At 50.6% G+C, this 14,219-nt stretch overlaps 1 protein-coding gene across 1 annotated transcript in view; it reads left to right on the forward strand.

The window, feature by feature from the left end:
* COL27A1 (collagen type XXVII alpha 1 chain) overlaps positions 1–14,219 on the forward strand; it is a 185,879-nt gene that overhangs the window by 109,737 nt on the left and 61,923 nt on the right. The window contains exons 18-23 of the mRNA XM_029912756.1: positions 138–182; positions 539–592; positions 3,657–3,701; positions 6,300–6,353; positions 9,015–9,059; positions 11,128–11,181. Coding sequence (XP_029768616.1) covers positions 138–182; positions 539–592; positions 3,657–3,701; positions 6,300–6,353; positions 9,015–9,059; positions 11,128–11,181 — 297 coding nt within the window. The remainder of the gene's footprint in view (positions 1–137; positions 183–538; positions 593–3,656; positions 3,702–6,299; positions 6,354–9,014; positions 9,060–11,127; positions 11,182–14,219) is intronic.

The raw sequence follows: 14,219 nt of genomic DNA on the forward strand, positions 1-14,219 counted from the left end.
GGCGGCCAAAACCCTGGAGCCGGCCCTGCCTATGGGGCAGCGTGGGGAAAGGTGGCATATACTTGCCGTTGTGTACCTCTCTTTCCTTGCCTACTGTGCCACTTTAGTGAGCGTGCCTACGTTTGCTTTGTTCGTAGGGAGAAATGGGCCCTTCCGGCTTGCCAGGCCCACGGGGCCCGAAGGTATGTCTCAACACTAGCCTTGTGATGACAGCAGTTGCTACGGGGACCTTTGTGAAATGAGTTCAAGGGTGGAGCCCAGCTCCCAGGGGCTGTCTCTGCCTGGCACCAGATAGCTCAGCAGGCACTAATTGGCAACCAAGGCCTGGGTGGAGGGAGGTTTAATTGGCCTGGAGGCTAAAGAACCCTTCTCCATCTTTGCACCTCCAGCCCATGCGGCAGACACTCCCGCTCATTTCTTGAAAGAGGTGAACAAGGAATGCAGCGCATCTGATGAAGTGTATTGCAAGGTGGCACTTACACTCAAGTTAATTCAAACCTAACTGTAGGGTGCTTTCTCCCCACCCTGTTTTCTGTAGGGACCACAAGGCTTGCAAGGGAGACGTGGACCTCCAGGGCCTAGAGGATCACAGGTAAATTGCTCCTGGATGCGTAATCATCTTCTCAGTACAGAACACATGACATTTCCAAGGCCACAGGTGTCCCATGCAGCACCCAGGAGAAGTGGGGCCTTGTCTGAGTCCAGGGCCGGCTTTAGGCTGATTCCCCCGATTCCCCGGAATCGGGTCCCACGGCTAAGAGGGCCCCGTGCCTTAGGCTCACCCGGCGGCGGTCTGCTCTGGCGGCATTTCGACGGTGGGGGGGTGGGGTCCGCTCCGGGGTCTTCGGCGGCATTTTGGCGTCGGGGGGTCCTTCAGTGACGCGGAAGACACGGAGCGGACCCCCCGCCGCCGCAGACCCAGACCACCACCAGGTATTCGAATCGGGCCCCGCAGGTCCTAAAGCCAGCCGTGTCTGAGTCCTTGCTAAGCAAATGGGCTACTGGAATTATCCATTGCATCTCGCAAACGAACTGAAAGGCTTCACTCATCCAGGCCATGTTTACCACTGCCTGAGGGAATGCACAGGGTGCCCAGCGGTGGGAAGCTGCGTTCTCTATTGGTAGGGCACTTAACTGGGAGCCAGGAGACTCATGTTCTGTTTCCAGCACTGCCGTTTACCTACTGTTGGACCTGGGCAAACCATTCCCCCGCTCTCTGCCTCTGCGTTCCCTTCCACCTTTTGTCTGCTTACACTGTAAGCTGTTCGGGGCAGGGGCTATCTCTCGCTGTGTGTTGGAACTGGGCTAGCACAACGGGATCCCAGTCTTGTTGGATAGAGTCTCTGGGTTCTGCAATCATATAACCGAGAGGGTTGTACACTTCATTGCTTACGTAAGGCAGCTGTATACCCTGCCAGGCCCCTCACCCCAGCTCTGGCCAGTTCCCCCCACCCAACCATGCACTCGGCCCCACTGTGGCCACGTCTGGCTGGGAAGGCCTGACGGAGGGGGAAATGGGGGTTGGCTGAGGTGTGTGTGCGAGGGCAAGGGACCAGCTGGGGTGGAGCTGGCCAAAGTGCATTGGGGGGCCCACTAAACCACACACTAAACCCCTCATTGCCTTACCCTGTATCAAGTTACTCTGCTTGCCGTCACAGGCCTCTGTGAGGTCACTGCCTTACCCCTGTACCCTGAGTGGCCAAACGGTGGTTTTACCGGGAAATCAGGCTTTCCTGGTTCTTCAGTTTTCATAGAATCATAGACTATCAGGGTTGGAAGGGACCTCAGGAGGTCATCTAGTCCAACCCCCTGCTCAAAGCAGGACCAATCCCCAGACAGATTTTTGCCCCAGATCCCTAAATGGCCCCGTCAACGATTGAACTCACAACCCTGGGTTTAACAGGCCAATGCTCAAACCACTGAGCTATCCCTCCCCCCCTGACTCCACAGGGTTCTGCCCACAGATGCCTAGAACAGTCCTCAAAATGTTGGAATGGATCGAATGTGGTGTTAAAATGTTATCGCCTGACAGACACATGCCAGCGAGATTGTGTAGGGCCTAGCTTTGCTCAGCCAGCATCAGCAACAGGCTACAACTGGCTAACAGTCGAAAACTGGTCACCTTCCGTTAAGTATCACTCGTAATACTTGTGCTTATATATCTCTTTTTGTCTGAGGATCTTAAAGTATTTTAGAGGTGGATAATCCATATTATCCCTGCTTTACAGATGGGGAAACTGAGGCACTGAGAGGTGAAGGGACTTGACCTAGGTCACACAATGAACCAACAATGGAGCTGGGATGAGAATCCAGGTCTCCTGACTCCTTTCCTCTAAGCAGCACACTGTGCTGCCGACCAAGTGAGCATTGTTCTCCTAAGAATGGGGCTTGTGTCTCGTAGTATTGGCCGAGCCAAGCTAGGCCCGACACAATCTCGCTGGCCTGTGTCTGTCAGGCGATAACATTTGAACACCACAGTCGATCCAGTCCAACGTTTTGAGGACTGTTCTAAGGATCCGTGGGCAAAACCCTGTTGATTTTGGTGAAAATTGGAAAGCCTGATATCCGGTAAAACTGCCATTTGGTCACTCGGGGTACAGGGTGAGGCAGTGACCTCACAGAGGCCTGTGACCGGGAAGCAGAGTTACTATGGATACAGGGGTGAGGAAGTGATCCCAGGGTGAGGGCTAGGTGAGGATTAGTGGGCCCTTCACTTGACTCTGGTCAACCCTCCCTTGCCCCCACAGCTGGAGCCAGAGCCCCCATTCCAACCAGCTCCAGCCCCACCACCAGCCAGGTGGGGCCAGAGTGGGGGCAAGGGCATGTCTGGGGGCGCATCTTAGTATACAACCCTCTAGTAAGTTATGCTGCGAGATCCTAAATCTTTTCCTCCCCTCCTGCTGAGGACTAGAGCCTGATTCTCTGTGCTGCAGGTGAGATCAAAGACCGGAAGGGAGGTTACGCTGCAGGAAGAGCAGCGGTTTTTAGAAGAGGCTGTTTTCCTCATTTAGCATAGCCCTGGCAGGGACACCTACAGGTATTGGTAGGCCAGCCCAGAGGAGTTAGTGGAAGGAGAAAAGAGAGATGAAGATACAGGAAAAGACGAATGTAAGCAAGCCGTATCCCAGGTGGAGTAGTACATATGGAAAAACATTGTCGTTGGTATGAAAATATGCATCCAGATCCATCCTGTTTCCGTAATGGGCTGTAGGAAAGCTTCTCCATCCCCATGGACAATTCACAAGGATTGTTTTCTAGTTCTGACCCCTCCTCACCCATCTGTCGCAGAGACTGTCCGTTGCTTGGGAGAGTTTCACTTGCAGGAAATCTAAGTGGAAACTGTGTAAGACTGGGAGTGTAGGAGGAGCCAGGGCTCGTGAGATGAAATCACCAGAGATCCTGCATCACCAATGGGCATAAACCACTGAGTGCAGGGCTTGAGGGTACATGGCATTTGAACAGACTGTGGAGTGAAAGAAATAGCACAATGCGAATGAGCAAATGCTGCCCTTGAGCTGTAGTGACATCTTCTCCCACCCTGATTTGAAGGAGGCTGAAACTGATTTTCTTTGGCTTTGACTTCATTTAAACTGTAAAGAATGGGGTCTCTATTCTTGCCTATATTTACAGCTTATTTTCTTTCTCTTTCTCTCTAGGGTCCACTTGGGATAGAAGGATCCTCTGGGCCTAAAGGAGACCCTGTAAGAGTCTGTTTTCCCCCATATATAGAGTTAAATACATTCTTCCCCATCTTGCTGCCAATGCAATAATGTCTCATTGTTACTGAGGTTGCCAGTTGTAATGAGCCCATCACTGTAGTATCTGGTACCTATAGCCCTGAAGGGAGCAAAATGCTCTTGCCCTCCCCTGAGCTACTTGCCTGAATTGAACGAGCTCCAAGCGGTGCCCGTTTGGCACCAGGACATAGGTAGAGGCCTGCACAGACAGTAGAGTCCGCCTGTGAGCTCAGCTTGATCTCTGGTGGGAATGAATTCCAAAGCCCAGGGATTTCTGTTGCTGGTACGTCTGTGCTGTACTCACAGGGTGTGATAGAAGCTTGTGTAGACATAGCTAAATTAAACCTAGCTCCAGTAACTCAGGGCCTGGAGCAGTGAAGCTGCAGCAACATGGGCTGTACAAGCCTGCCTGGAACCTTGGGTAACGACTTCCAGGGCTCTCATGTCCTGCTGGTGTTTCACACCTCTGGGACCTGAGCTGGCCAGACTAACGCCAACTCAGGTGTGTCTACCCTCTGATTGCAGTAGGGAGATTGTGAGGATCCATGGGTCTTGAACCTGGGTCTGTGGGTCCCCAGGCAACCTTTGCATACCAGCAGTATCCGATGGCCTGCTGGTAACTGAGGGGCTGCGTGGCTAAAGGAACCCTAGCCCCACCAGAGGCACAGTCCGTGGGAGTCCTGATTGGACGAGTGCCTGGCCCCACTGGTTGGTCCAGCTATGCTATTTAAGCCAGAAGGAGGCATGGGAAGTAATCTGTGCAAGGGGGCGAATTCCTGGCTGGTGGCTACATCAGACCCTGCCTTCTTGCCTGATTCCTGAGTCCTGCTTACCTACCTTGTCCCTTGTTCCTACTTTCCTGCCCTATTCCTGATCCCTGCCCCTGGTTTCTGACCATTGGCTCAACGTCTCCTCCTGCCCCAACCACTAGGTCTGACCACCCAAGCCATGGTTGTGACAGGTATACTCTGAGAGGACCTTGCCCTTAGCCTTTGTACCTGGGGGCATATGGCTGAAGTGTTTCTGCTGATGGCAGAAACCATGCCAGGTTGCAGCAGACTGAGGTAAGCAAACCCCAGTTGCTTTAGGTTTTTGAAGCTAAACACTGTAACCTTGACTGGGCCTCGCCTGGGGTTGGTAGCGAGTGCAGAGAGTGGGACGTTGATGTGAAATGCTTCCATACTGCCCCACTTAAAGAGAAGAGGTAGGTGGCTTTCTCTGGGCCTTTGCTGTGTTGACTGGCTAGCAGAAGCACCTCTGCAGAACCGGCTGTAGCCCATGAAAGCTTGTGCTCAAATAAATGTGTTAGTCTCTAAGGTGCCACAAGTACTCCTGTTCTTTTTGCGGATACAGACTAACACGGCTGCTACTCTGAAACCCATCCTCTTTTCCTGTCCAAGTGAAAGAAGAAAAGCTCCAGCATGTGGAAAATGCCTTTCTACCATAAGAATGATACTCACAATGCTGCTCTCTGACCCCTAAACTCCCACTAGTCAAAAGGGGGGGAAAGAGGAAATTGTAAAATCTTAGGGAAAAAAGAAGGAAGGGCAAAAAAACCCAAATACTCTACCCCCAAAAAAGGAAGAAGGGCCAGAAACCCCATCAAGTCCGCTAGGAATTTTGCTGTTGCTATTGATTCTAAGTGGAAAGTATTCCGTTCCTACGGTGATGGGCAGACATATAAAACTCCGAGGTAGGCAGCACAGGCATATATCCTATGGAGTGATTCCATTTTTAGCTATTTCCACTCCATTTGTCTGAGCTACAGGCTCCAACTCACAGTCAAAAGAGAGAGAGAGAGACCCTTAGAGCTTGATTTTGGTCCTTTTCACACTTAGATCTGGCACAATCCTGAAACCTTGGGGAGGGGCGGGAGAGGGTTCTGTTGTTTTTCTCTTCCCACATTTATTGTTGACTTGGTCACTGGCCATTAACTGCCATAAAGGTTAGAGCATGACTACAGGTGTAGAAAAGGATGGAGTCTGATGGATAAGCAGAGACATTGGTGGCAATTGGTAAATGCAGAGTTGCGTGATTAAATGCAGGTCTTGGGTGATCCTCTGATCAGTTAGAAGAGGCTGCCTTATGAAGAGTAGAGTAGTCTCCCTTCGCTCCCATTGGAATGAATGTCCCCAATAGTCATTCAGAAAAACAGTGTGTATAACGTTGATAGCCCATTCATGGCCAAAACGGGTCCTTGGCACCTCCTTTCCCATAGCTGCTGTGGCCAAGTGCCCTGTACATGCCGAGTGAAGAGTCTGGCACCTGGGAGTCTTGCCTATGGAGTGGGATGTGTACAGAATTCATTAAACTTTTGATATCAAATGAAGAAATCTCCCTTTTGGGAGACTCACGATCCCCACTCCCCCATTCCTTCTTCCTTGGAAATGGGATTTGATTTTTTTTTTTTACCCACCCTCCACTGTTTTCCCCTCGTGCTGTCGCTCAGTTTGGATTTCTCTGGTTTATCTGTTGCCTTTTAATAAGTCAGCCTTGATGAGTTAATTAAAACATGGCAGCCTTTTCATGAAGCCGTTTTTATAGGGTTATTTCTGATTGCAGGGAGCAGTCGGTCCTGCTGGACTAAGAGGAGAGCGTGGTCAAGAAGGCCCCATGGTAAGTCTGCGTGGATGTATCTTTCCATGCCCCAGCTCATTATGGGTGAGGGTGGGAGTGGAGAGGCTTTGGGCATGGTGAATTCTTTATGCCATATTGCTCCAATTCGTAACCTGAACTGGTACATTGCATTAGAGTGAATAATAAGGGAAATCCACTGGGTCTTTCCCTTAGCTCCATCTTTCTTTCTGGAGCCCTGCTGCTACCAATGGTAGGACACCATAGACCGTTTGAGATCCCGCCCACTGCACAAATGAGACAAAGCCAAGCTATCTTTCTTTGCCCCTGTGCGTTGGTACGTTGTAGAATCGTATGCATTTATCTGCACGTGTGGCTGGGCCTCTGCCCTGTTAGGAAATGGGCCAGATATAAGATTGGAGAGTGAGGGCTCTGCACTTGGCAGCCCCCACATGATACTGCTGCAACATCATAGTCCCCATGCTGGACGTATTGAGAATGCCTGTGCGAGCACTGGGGAAGCTCCCGCCTACTAGAGTAACACTGTTGCCAAAACTAAGCCCATGTGACCTAGGGAGATTTCTGGGGGAACCCGGAGTCTGAGCCCTGGGGCAGTCCACCCTGACTGGGAGGGGCTTTAACTCCTCATGGTCTCTTTTCAGCAGGAAAGACTAAGGACTGGTCATTGTCAATGCCTTCCCTACACTGATGTAGTCTTAAAAGTAGCTCTCCATGGCTTTCCTGCACACCACCCATCTGCCAGAATAGCTCTTGCTGCTGACTTGCTTGCAGCCCCCAACACACTTATAGTCTTTCACCAATTCACACAGCCAGAGCGCTTTATGCTCCCCGCTTAGTAGTAGTACGGTTGGGGTGCAATCGTGGACCATACTGGGGCTGTGTCTCAATGTGGGGGGTTCCCATAAGGCTTTTGCTTCTGATATTGACATCCTAAAGAGCCAATTGGATTGTAATTTTTCCTCATGGAGGCATGTAAAACCTGGAAGGGTAATAAGCAAGGAACAGGCTTCTTCTAAGCTGTGGCTCAGTGGCTGCAGAAAATCTGGGCAGCAGAGAGGTAGTTCTGGCAGGAACCAGATTAGAAAGATGGTCTAGTGGATTGGGTGCTGGAGTGGAACTCAGGAGACTCTGGGTTCAATTCCCAGCTCCTCCACAGACTCCCATGGGTGAGTCACTAATATACCCTGTGTCTCAGTTCCCTATCTGTCATATGGGAATAATGCTTCCCTTCAGGGCATGGTGAGGCTCAAATCCATGAATGAGGGTGAAGCTCTGGTGATGGTAGTAAGTGGCCGTATAAGTACCTAGAGAGAAGGCATTAGTATGCCCTTTTGGTGTGGCTGGGGTGTCCAGAAGCCACCCCAAATGGCCAGTTACCTAAACAGATATGCCCAGCCCAGACCATAGCATCTCCAGGGAGCAAGCTCAGCAGAGCACATGTACCTGGAACCAGCTTACATGGGTGTTTAACACTGATTTTATTTTATTTTTTTTAAACCCTCTTTAGGGTTGCTGATAATTTCCCTTAGCCAGAGAGAACAGTGAGGTGGTGTTTAGAGAGCCATTTCCCTCCTGTTTCTCCTCTCTGTTCTCACTGGATCAAAGCTTGCACTTGACAGGCATCTGCACCGAAGAACAATGCAAATGCTTAGCCCAGGTAAAAGGATGGCTGCCTGTACTAACAGTAGTTTCCCCATGTTTCTAGCTCGCTCGCTCTCCTTCCTGGGGAGTAACAGTGTAGCTCACCTGTTAAATGAAACTGGGCTTAACTCAACTCTCCTGGTCCAGTCCAGGTGCTCCCTGTTTGGGGGAGAGGCTGTAAGAGGGCTTGTGACAGAGACCCAATCTGAGCAGACTGGTTCAGTCAGGTAGGGCAGGAGATGGGAGCTGGCAGAGAGAGAAGGTGGTTCCCGGGAGAAGGTTGGAGGCAGGGGAGCAGCAAGAGGAGTTTGCTGCTGGTGTCCCTGAGCCAGGGCTGAATGCAGGAGGAGCAGCAGCAGCAGAGGGAGACGCCTGCTGGCTCTGTGCGTGAGAGCCAGAGCCAAGGGCTGGAGAGGGTGGAAGGAAGGGGTGCTCTGGAAGGGTTTACCTGCTGGTGTCTCCTTGCTGGTGAGTTGGACCCAGAGGAACTATGAGAGCACCACCGGGAGCGAGGGATACTTCCAGCAGAGAGGCTGTGGGCGTTCCTGCTGGGATGAGCGGGAGGAAGGGCTGGGCTGCCTGTCCTGGCAGAGGGACAGAGGACTGACAAAGTGTCTGGTATCAGGGTACGGTGAGAACAATGCTGGGTTTTAAAGACTGTATGCACTGTGCGGGGGAGGGGTGATATGAACTGTGGCTTGGGACTTTTGGTTATGGACATTTGCACCAAGTTTTATTAATAAACTATGATGGCCTAGAAGATAATCTTCCATGGAGTTACTGGGGACTCAAAAGGGAAACTGAGGTGAAGGGTCACTTGCAGGGCTGTCCTGAGCCATGAGGTGCCTCTCCCTTCCACCTTGCCATGGGATCATCAGCAATGACTTTCTGCAAATGAGGCTGGTGTTTCCCATTGGTCATGAAGTTCAGATACTTCATTTTCTGGCACATACCTTTCACCCAGGGGGGTTTTGAAGGCCTGTGTGGATTTTTGTGTCCTTTTTAAACGTTGCATTGAATGTCTCTTTCTTTCTTTTTCAGGGGTTGATTGGAATGCCAGGTTCAAAAGGACTTCCAGGAGACCAGGCAAGTCACTTGGCCTTAGGGTAACCAGATAGCAAGTGTGAAAAGTCGGAATGGGAGGGGCGAGGGGTAATAGGCGCCTATATAAGAAAAAGCCCTGTATATCAGGACTGTCCCTATAAAATTGGGACATCTGGTCGCCTTACTTGGCCTGCATAATGCAATTCGCCTCAGTGGCTCTGGTCCCGATATGGCTTCCCTACGTTACTATGGGGGTTTGATATACTGTGGACTTGCGGAAAGCTTGATCCCCAGCATCAGAGTTCATACTGAAAGCTACAGGTGATCATTTGGGAAGAAAAATAGGAGGCCACTTTTGTACTCCCTTGAAATGCTCTGAGTTCGGGGAGCTTTCTGAAGGGACAGAAGGGCCTGTGCTTTCTAAGACCTTGTCTTCACTAGAAAAAAAAGGTGTGTTCTTACCACATGGTAACTAACATGAGGTAAAATCCTAGTGAATCATAGAACCATAGGATTACAAGGGACCGCAGGGGTCATATCCTCTAGCCCCCTGCTGAAATGCAGAATTTGTTGTGTCTAAACCATCCAGACACAAAGCATTTATAATGGTCACACAAGATCGTTAACCTGTGGTAAGAACGCACCTTTTTTCCTTGTGTAGACACATCCCAATTATCGGGGGAGTTGGATTGTTAAAGATCCCTGAAACGTTATCCCCTATCAGGAAGAACAGTGATACTTTTTATTCCCCTTGAATCTGAACGTCTCCGAACTCTCCATAAATGTTCAGACATTTGGCCTCCCTTCCCCACGCTCCTCCTCCCCCATTTAAGATATCACCCCCATTTTACAGATGGGGAAACTTCGGTACAGTTCAGCTCAGGTCACACGCAGTGAAACTGTAACAGAGCTGGGAGTAAAATCCAGCTCTCCTGCTTCCTCTTCCTGCACTTAATGCTATGTGGACAGATGGCCTTGTGCTTAGTTAGGAAGGGTGTTGGAGGTTGGAGCAAGTGAGTCTCTGGATAGAGTTTAACCAGGACATGAGTCACCAGGGTGCAAGACAGCATGTTTGCTACTCTTGGACGCAGGAGCACCGCCAGCTTTTTTTGCCGCCCTAGACGGCGGAAGGTCCCACCCCCGAAATGCCGCCCCCAACAGAGGCAGCGGAAGGTCCTGCCCCCGAAATACCGCTGACGACCGGGGCGGCCGAAGATCCGGCCGCTGCAGTCGCCGCCCCCAAAATGTTAGCGCCCTAGGCGACTGCTTAGGTTGCCTAATGAGTTGCGCCGGCCCTGCTTGGACGTGGCCTTGGGATCTTTCGGCATACACCAATCGGGTAGGCTGTACAGCACTGAAGGTCAATGCACTGACCTGTTACCTTTTGGAGTTCTGATTTCTGGTCCTTCCCTACAGAAGGTCACAGCTCAAAACAGATTGAGTGGCCTCCTCCTAGCTCCTGCAGTACATCACAAAAGGTCTGGCAGCAATCAAGGTAGCTGGCACACACTGCTTGAAACAACAGTAGCAGGACTTGCTGCGCGTCAGCGTTGAGCTTTGTGTGTGGAAGGTTTCCGACTATCTGCCCATGTCATGCCTCTCCCAAGCCAGAGATAATGGGCTGTCATGTTTCATAAGCACCCAAATTCCAAATTAAGAAGTGTGTGTTTGAGTTGGGGGGTAAGGGCAGGAATCCCAATATAAAGCAGAAGGGAAGTTACTTTATTTGTTAATAGCAATGCAGGTGGTCCTTCCTTCTGTCCCACGCAACTAATACTTGCATCAACTCCAAACTACAGGAGGTCTACTGTTGACCTCCTTGCCATACACTCCTCCTCCACCATTTTACAGGGGTGCTAAAGCTACCTGCAGGGGTCTAAAGCTACCGGAGTATCTGGCACGTAGGGTCACATTGCAGCTTTCTGATCTGGGTAGAAAGGAGACTTCCCTTTCTACCTGTGGAAAGATCCATCAAGAATGAACTTTTGATCAAAACCAGTGAAAGCTTCCTCTCCGATGCTGAAAGCAGATCGCTGTGCTCCTCAGCCATGGGAGCATCACAGTTCGGTCTCCTGAGAAGCTGCACTCTTAACGTGTGCTGTTATTACAGGGTGGTGAAGGCACAGATGGAGTGAAAGGGGACATGGGAACCAAAGGAGACAAGGTACAGTAGACCCAGTGGCTGGCATTCAGAGGGTAATTTCTATAGCTTCCCCATTCCTCCCTGCTGCTTAAATGTGGTCGTGTCGTCTCAGAGCATGTTTGAGCTGGTTGTATTGTACTAATACACCTCTACCCCGATATAACGTGACCTGATATAACACGAATTCGGATATAACGTGGTAAAGCAGCGCTCCGGGGGGGGCGGGGCTGCGTGCTCTGGCGGATCAAAGCAAGTTATATAACGCGGTTTCAACTATAACGCGATAAGATATTTTGGCTCTCGAGGACAGCGTTATATTGGGGTAGAGGTGTAATTAGATTGAGTTCTCTGCTGGCACTTGAAGAATAAACAATTAGAATCACTAGGCACCTTTATTCTAGCACCCTTCTCGATAGGGCGGGTCTCTGCTCCTTGTACACAGCAGCCTCACTAGGGAGAGGTTTGTATAAAGAAGATCCTACCATATGGGGGGGAGGGATAGCTTCAGTGGTTTGAGCATTGGCTTGCTAAACCCAGGGTTGTGAGTTCAATCCTTGAGGGGGCCATTTAGGAAACTGGGGTAAAAATCTGTCTGGGGATTGGTCCTGCTTTAAGCAGGGGGTTGGACTAGATGACTTCCTGAGGTCCCTTCCAACCCTATGATTCTATGCCAGGAAAGTTACTCTAGCAGTCACCTGCCAAAATTCTGGACCCCTTTTCTTAACATTCGTATAGGTAGCATTGCCAATGCCAAGTGATCGAAACTCATGAGTCAGGCCCCCCAAAATCATGATCAGCTAAAAATCTTGATTTTTTGTTTGTTTGTTTAAAGTTGGGTTCTTTTTATTTGACTTCTGGTTCATGAGCCTTTAGGAATCAGTGTTTTAAGCTTTCTCCATGGGTATGAGTGCTAGATGCTTACTTCCCGCCCCCCTCCCCCCCCGGTTTTCTTATTAAATGGAAGCTGTGATTCTCATGTAATCACATGACTCCAGAAGCTGGGGATTTAAGCCCCAATATTGTGAGGCTTATTATAAAATCATGAGCGTTGGCAACGCTGCATAGAGAGCTAAGTTAGCCATATCCCCATCTGGGAGCCCAGGCCCACAGCAATGGGGTTAGTGTGGTTCCCTTTGCAATAGAGGGTGGGCCAGATGTGGGAGGGCCACACAGGATGTACGCCCCAGTACAGAGCTAAGCTTTTCTAGGAGTCCCCTACAATGGAGTGGGTGGGGCATAAGAAGGACAGAGAGGGGCCAGAATATCTGCCGTTGCCCAGATACTCCTGTCCTTCATCCCCCTCCAACACATAGTGTCCTCAGCACTGCAGCTTGGGTCTGGGAGGATTTCTCCCACCATGGCTCTCCAGTGCCTCTGCCCGGCCTAGCTAGTCCCCTCTGGTACTGGATTCAGTTCTCATCGGCGATGCCGTGTTTCATAAGAGGCTTGATAGCAGGTGAAGTTTCCCTGGCAAAGACGTGGCTGCAGGGAAAGGCAAGCTCTGAGCTGAGTGTCATGAGAGAACCATTAATAGTGCCTCTTGTTCTGCCAGTGGAATTGGATCTCCCTGGTCACTGTCTCCTGAGCTCCTTGCTGCAGCGAGGAGGGGCTCTTGCTCCCAGCTGGATGCAGAACAGGCACAGGGTTCTCCAGCCCTTTGTACATCTCCTGTTAGCATGAAGCGATTTGCATTTAGTGACATGGAAACACATCACGTGTCAGAATAAAGATTATGGAAGCTAAAGTACCAATGGCAAAAACCGCCCCTGAGCTGGGCCCAGAGAGAACCAGTCGCTCCCTCAAACAAGAGGCCAAACACACAGAGGACAAGACGAGGGGGAAATTGCCCAAATGGCCAAAGATGAACCTGACTCAAATAGAAAAGATTCTGCCCTGAGTGAGCCTGGAAGACCAGGCTGAGAGGGGCTCTGGCAGAGCACAGGCAGGGGAATTCCACAGATCCATCTATGTAGGTATTTACATGGGCCCATCACCACAGTGTCAACCGCTCACAGTCACTAATGGAAGGGGGTTTACTTCTTGTGGGATCTGGCAGCCTCATCCCCGTTGTACAGGTGGGGAACTGAGGCACAGGGTCAACTGACTTGCCCATGGTCACACAGGAAACTCGGTGGCTGAGCTGGGATTTGAAGCCAGGTCCCTTGAATCCCAGTCCAGCACCGTATCCATTAGAAGGCCCTTCCTGCCCCAGAATGGATCTGTGACCTGAAAATGTCCTGCCCTGGACCCCATTCAGATGGGGCTGTTGGCGGGAAGGAATGGATCACCTGGCTGACCTCAGCTGGCTTGGCAGGACAGAGGTGGGGAGCGGTCACTCAGATATCTGGGGCCTGGTATATTCTCCCTTAGGCCCTTGAAAACAGAGGATTCCCCCACTCCTAATTTCATGTTTGATGCTTTGCCTTCAAAGCAGAGGCCTTGCTGTAAAAGCAATGGCCTATGTATTGGCTCTAGTGTCCTGTATGTAGAGAGCAGGTTTCATGCGATTCTGTGGGGTCTATCCTGAAAGAGAGCTAACTGGGGAACCTGGAGCACTGCACCCCAGAGCAAAGGTGCTGGAACTAGGGGTGCTGGTGCACCCCCTGGATTGAAGTGGTTTCCATTATATAGAGGGTTTACAGTTTGGTTCAATGGCTCTCAGCACCCCACTATTCAAATTGTTCCAGTGCCCCAGAATAGCACTCATACAGATCAAACAGAGAATACTAAGAACATAAGAACGGCCACACTGGGTCAGACCAAAGTCCATCTAGCTCAGTATCCTGTCTTCCGACAGTGGCCAATGCCAGGTGCCCCAGAGGGAATGAACAGAACAGGTAATCATCAAGTGATCCATCCTCTGTCGCTCATTCTCAGCTTCTGCCAAACAGAGGCTAGGGACACCATCCCTGCCCATCCTGGCTAATAGCCATTGATGGACCTATCCTCCATGAACTTATCTAGTTCTTTTTTGAACCCTGTTATAGTCTTGGCCTTCACAACATCCTCTGGCAAGGAGTTCCACAGACTGACTGACTGCGTTGTGTGAAAAAATACTT

Source organism: Terrapene carolina, unplaced genomic scaffold, assembly GCF_002925995.2.
Source record: "Terrapene carolina triunguis isolate 2854851 unplaced genomic scaffold, T_m_triunguis-2.0 Scaffold238, whole genome shotgun sequence".
Lineage (NCBI taxonomy): Eukaryota > Metazoa > Chordata > Testudines > Emydidae > Terrapene > Terrapene triunguis.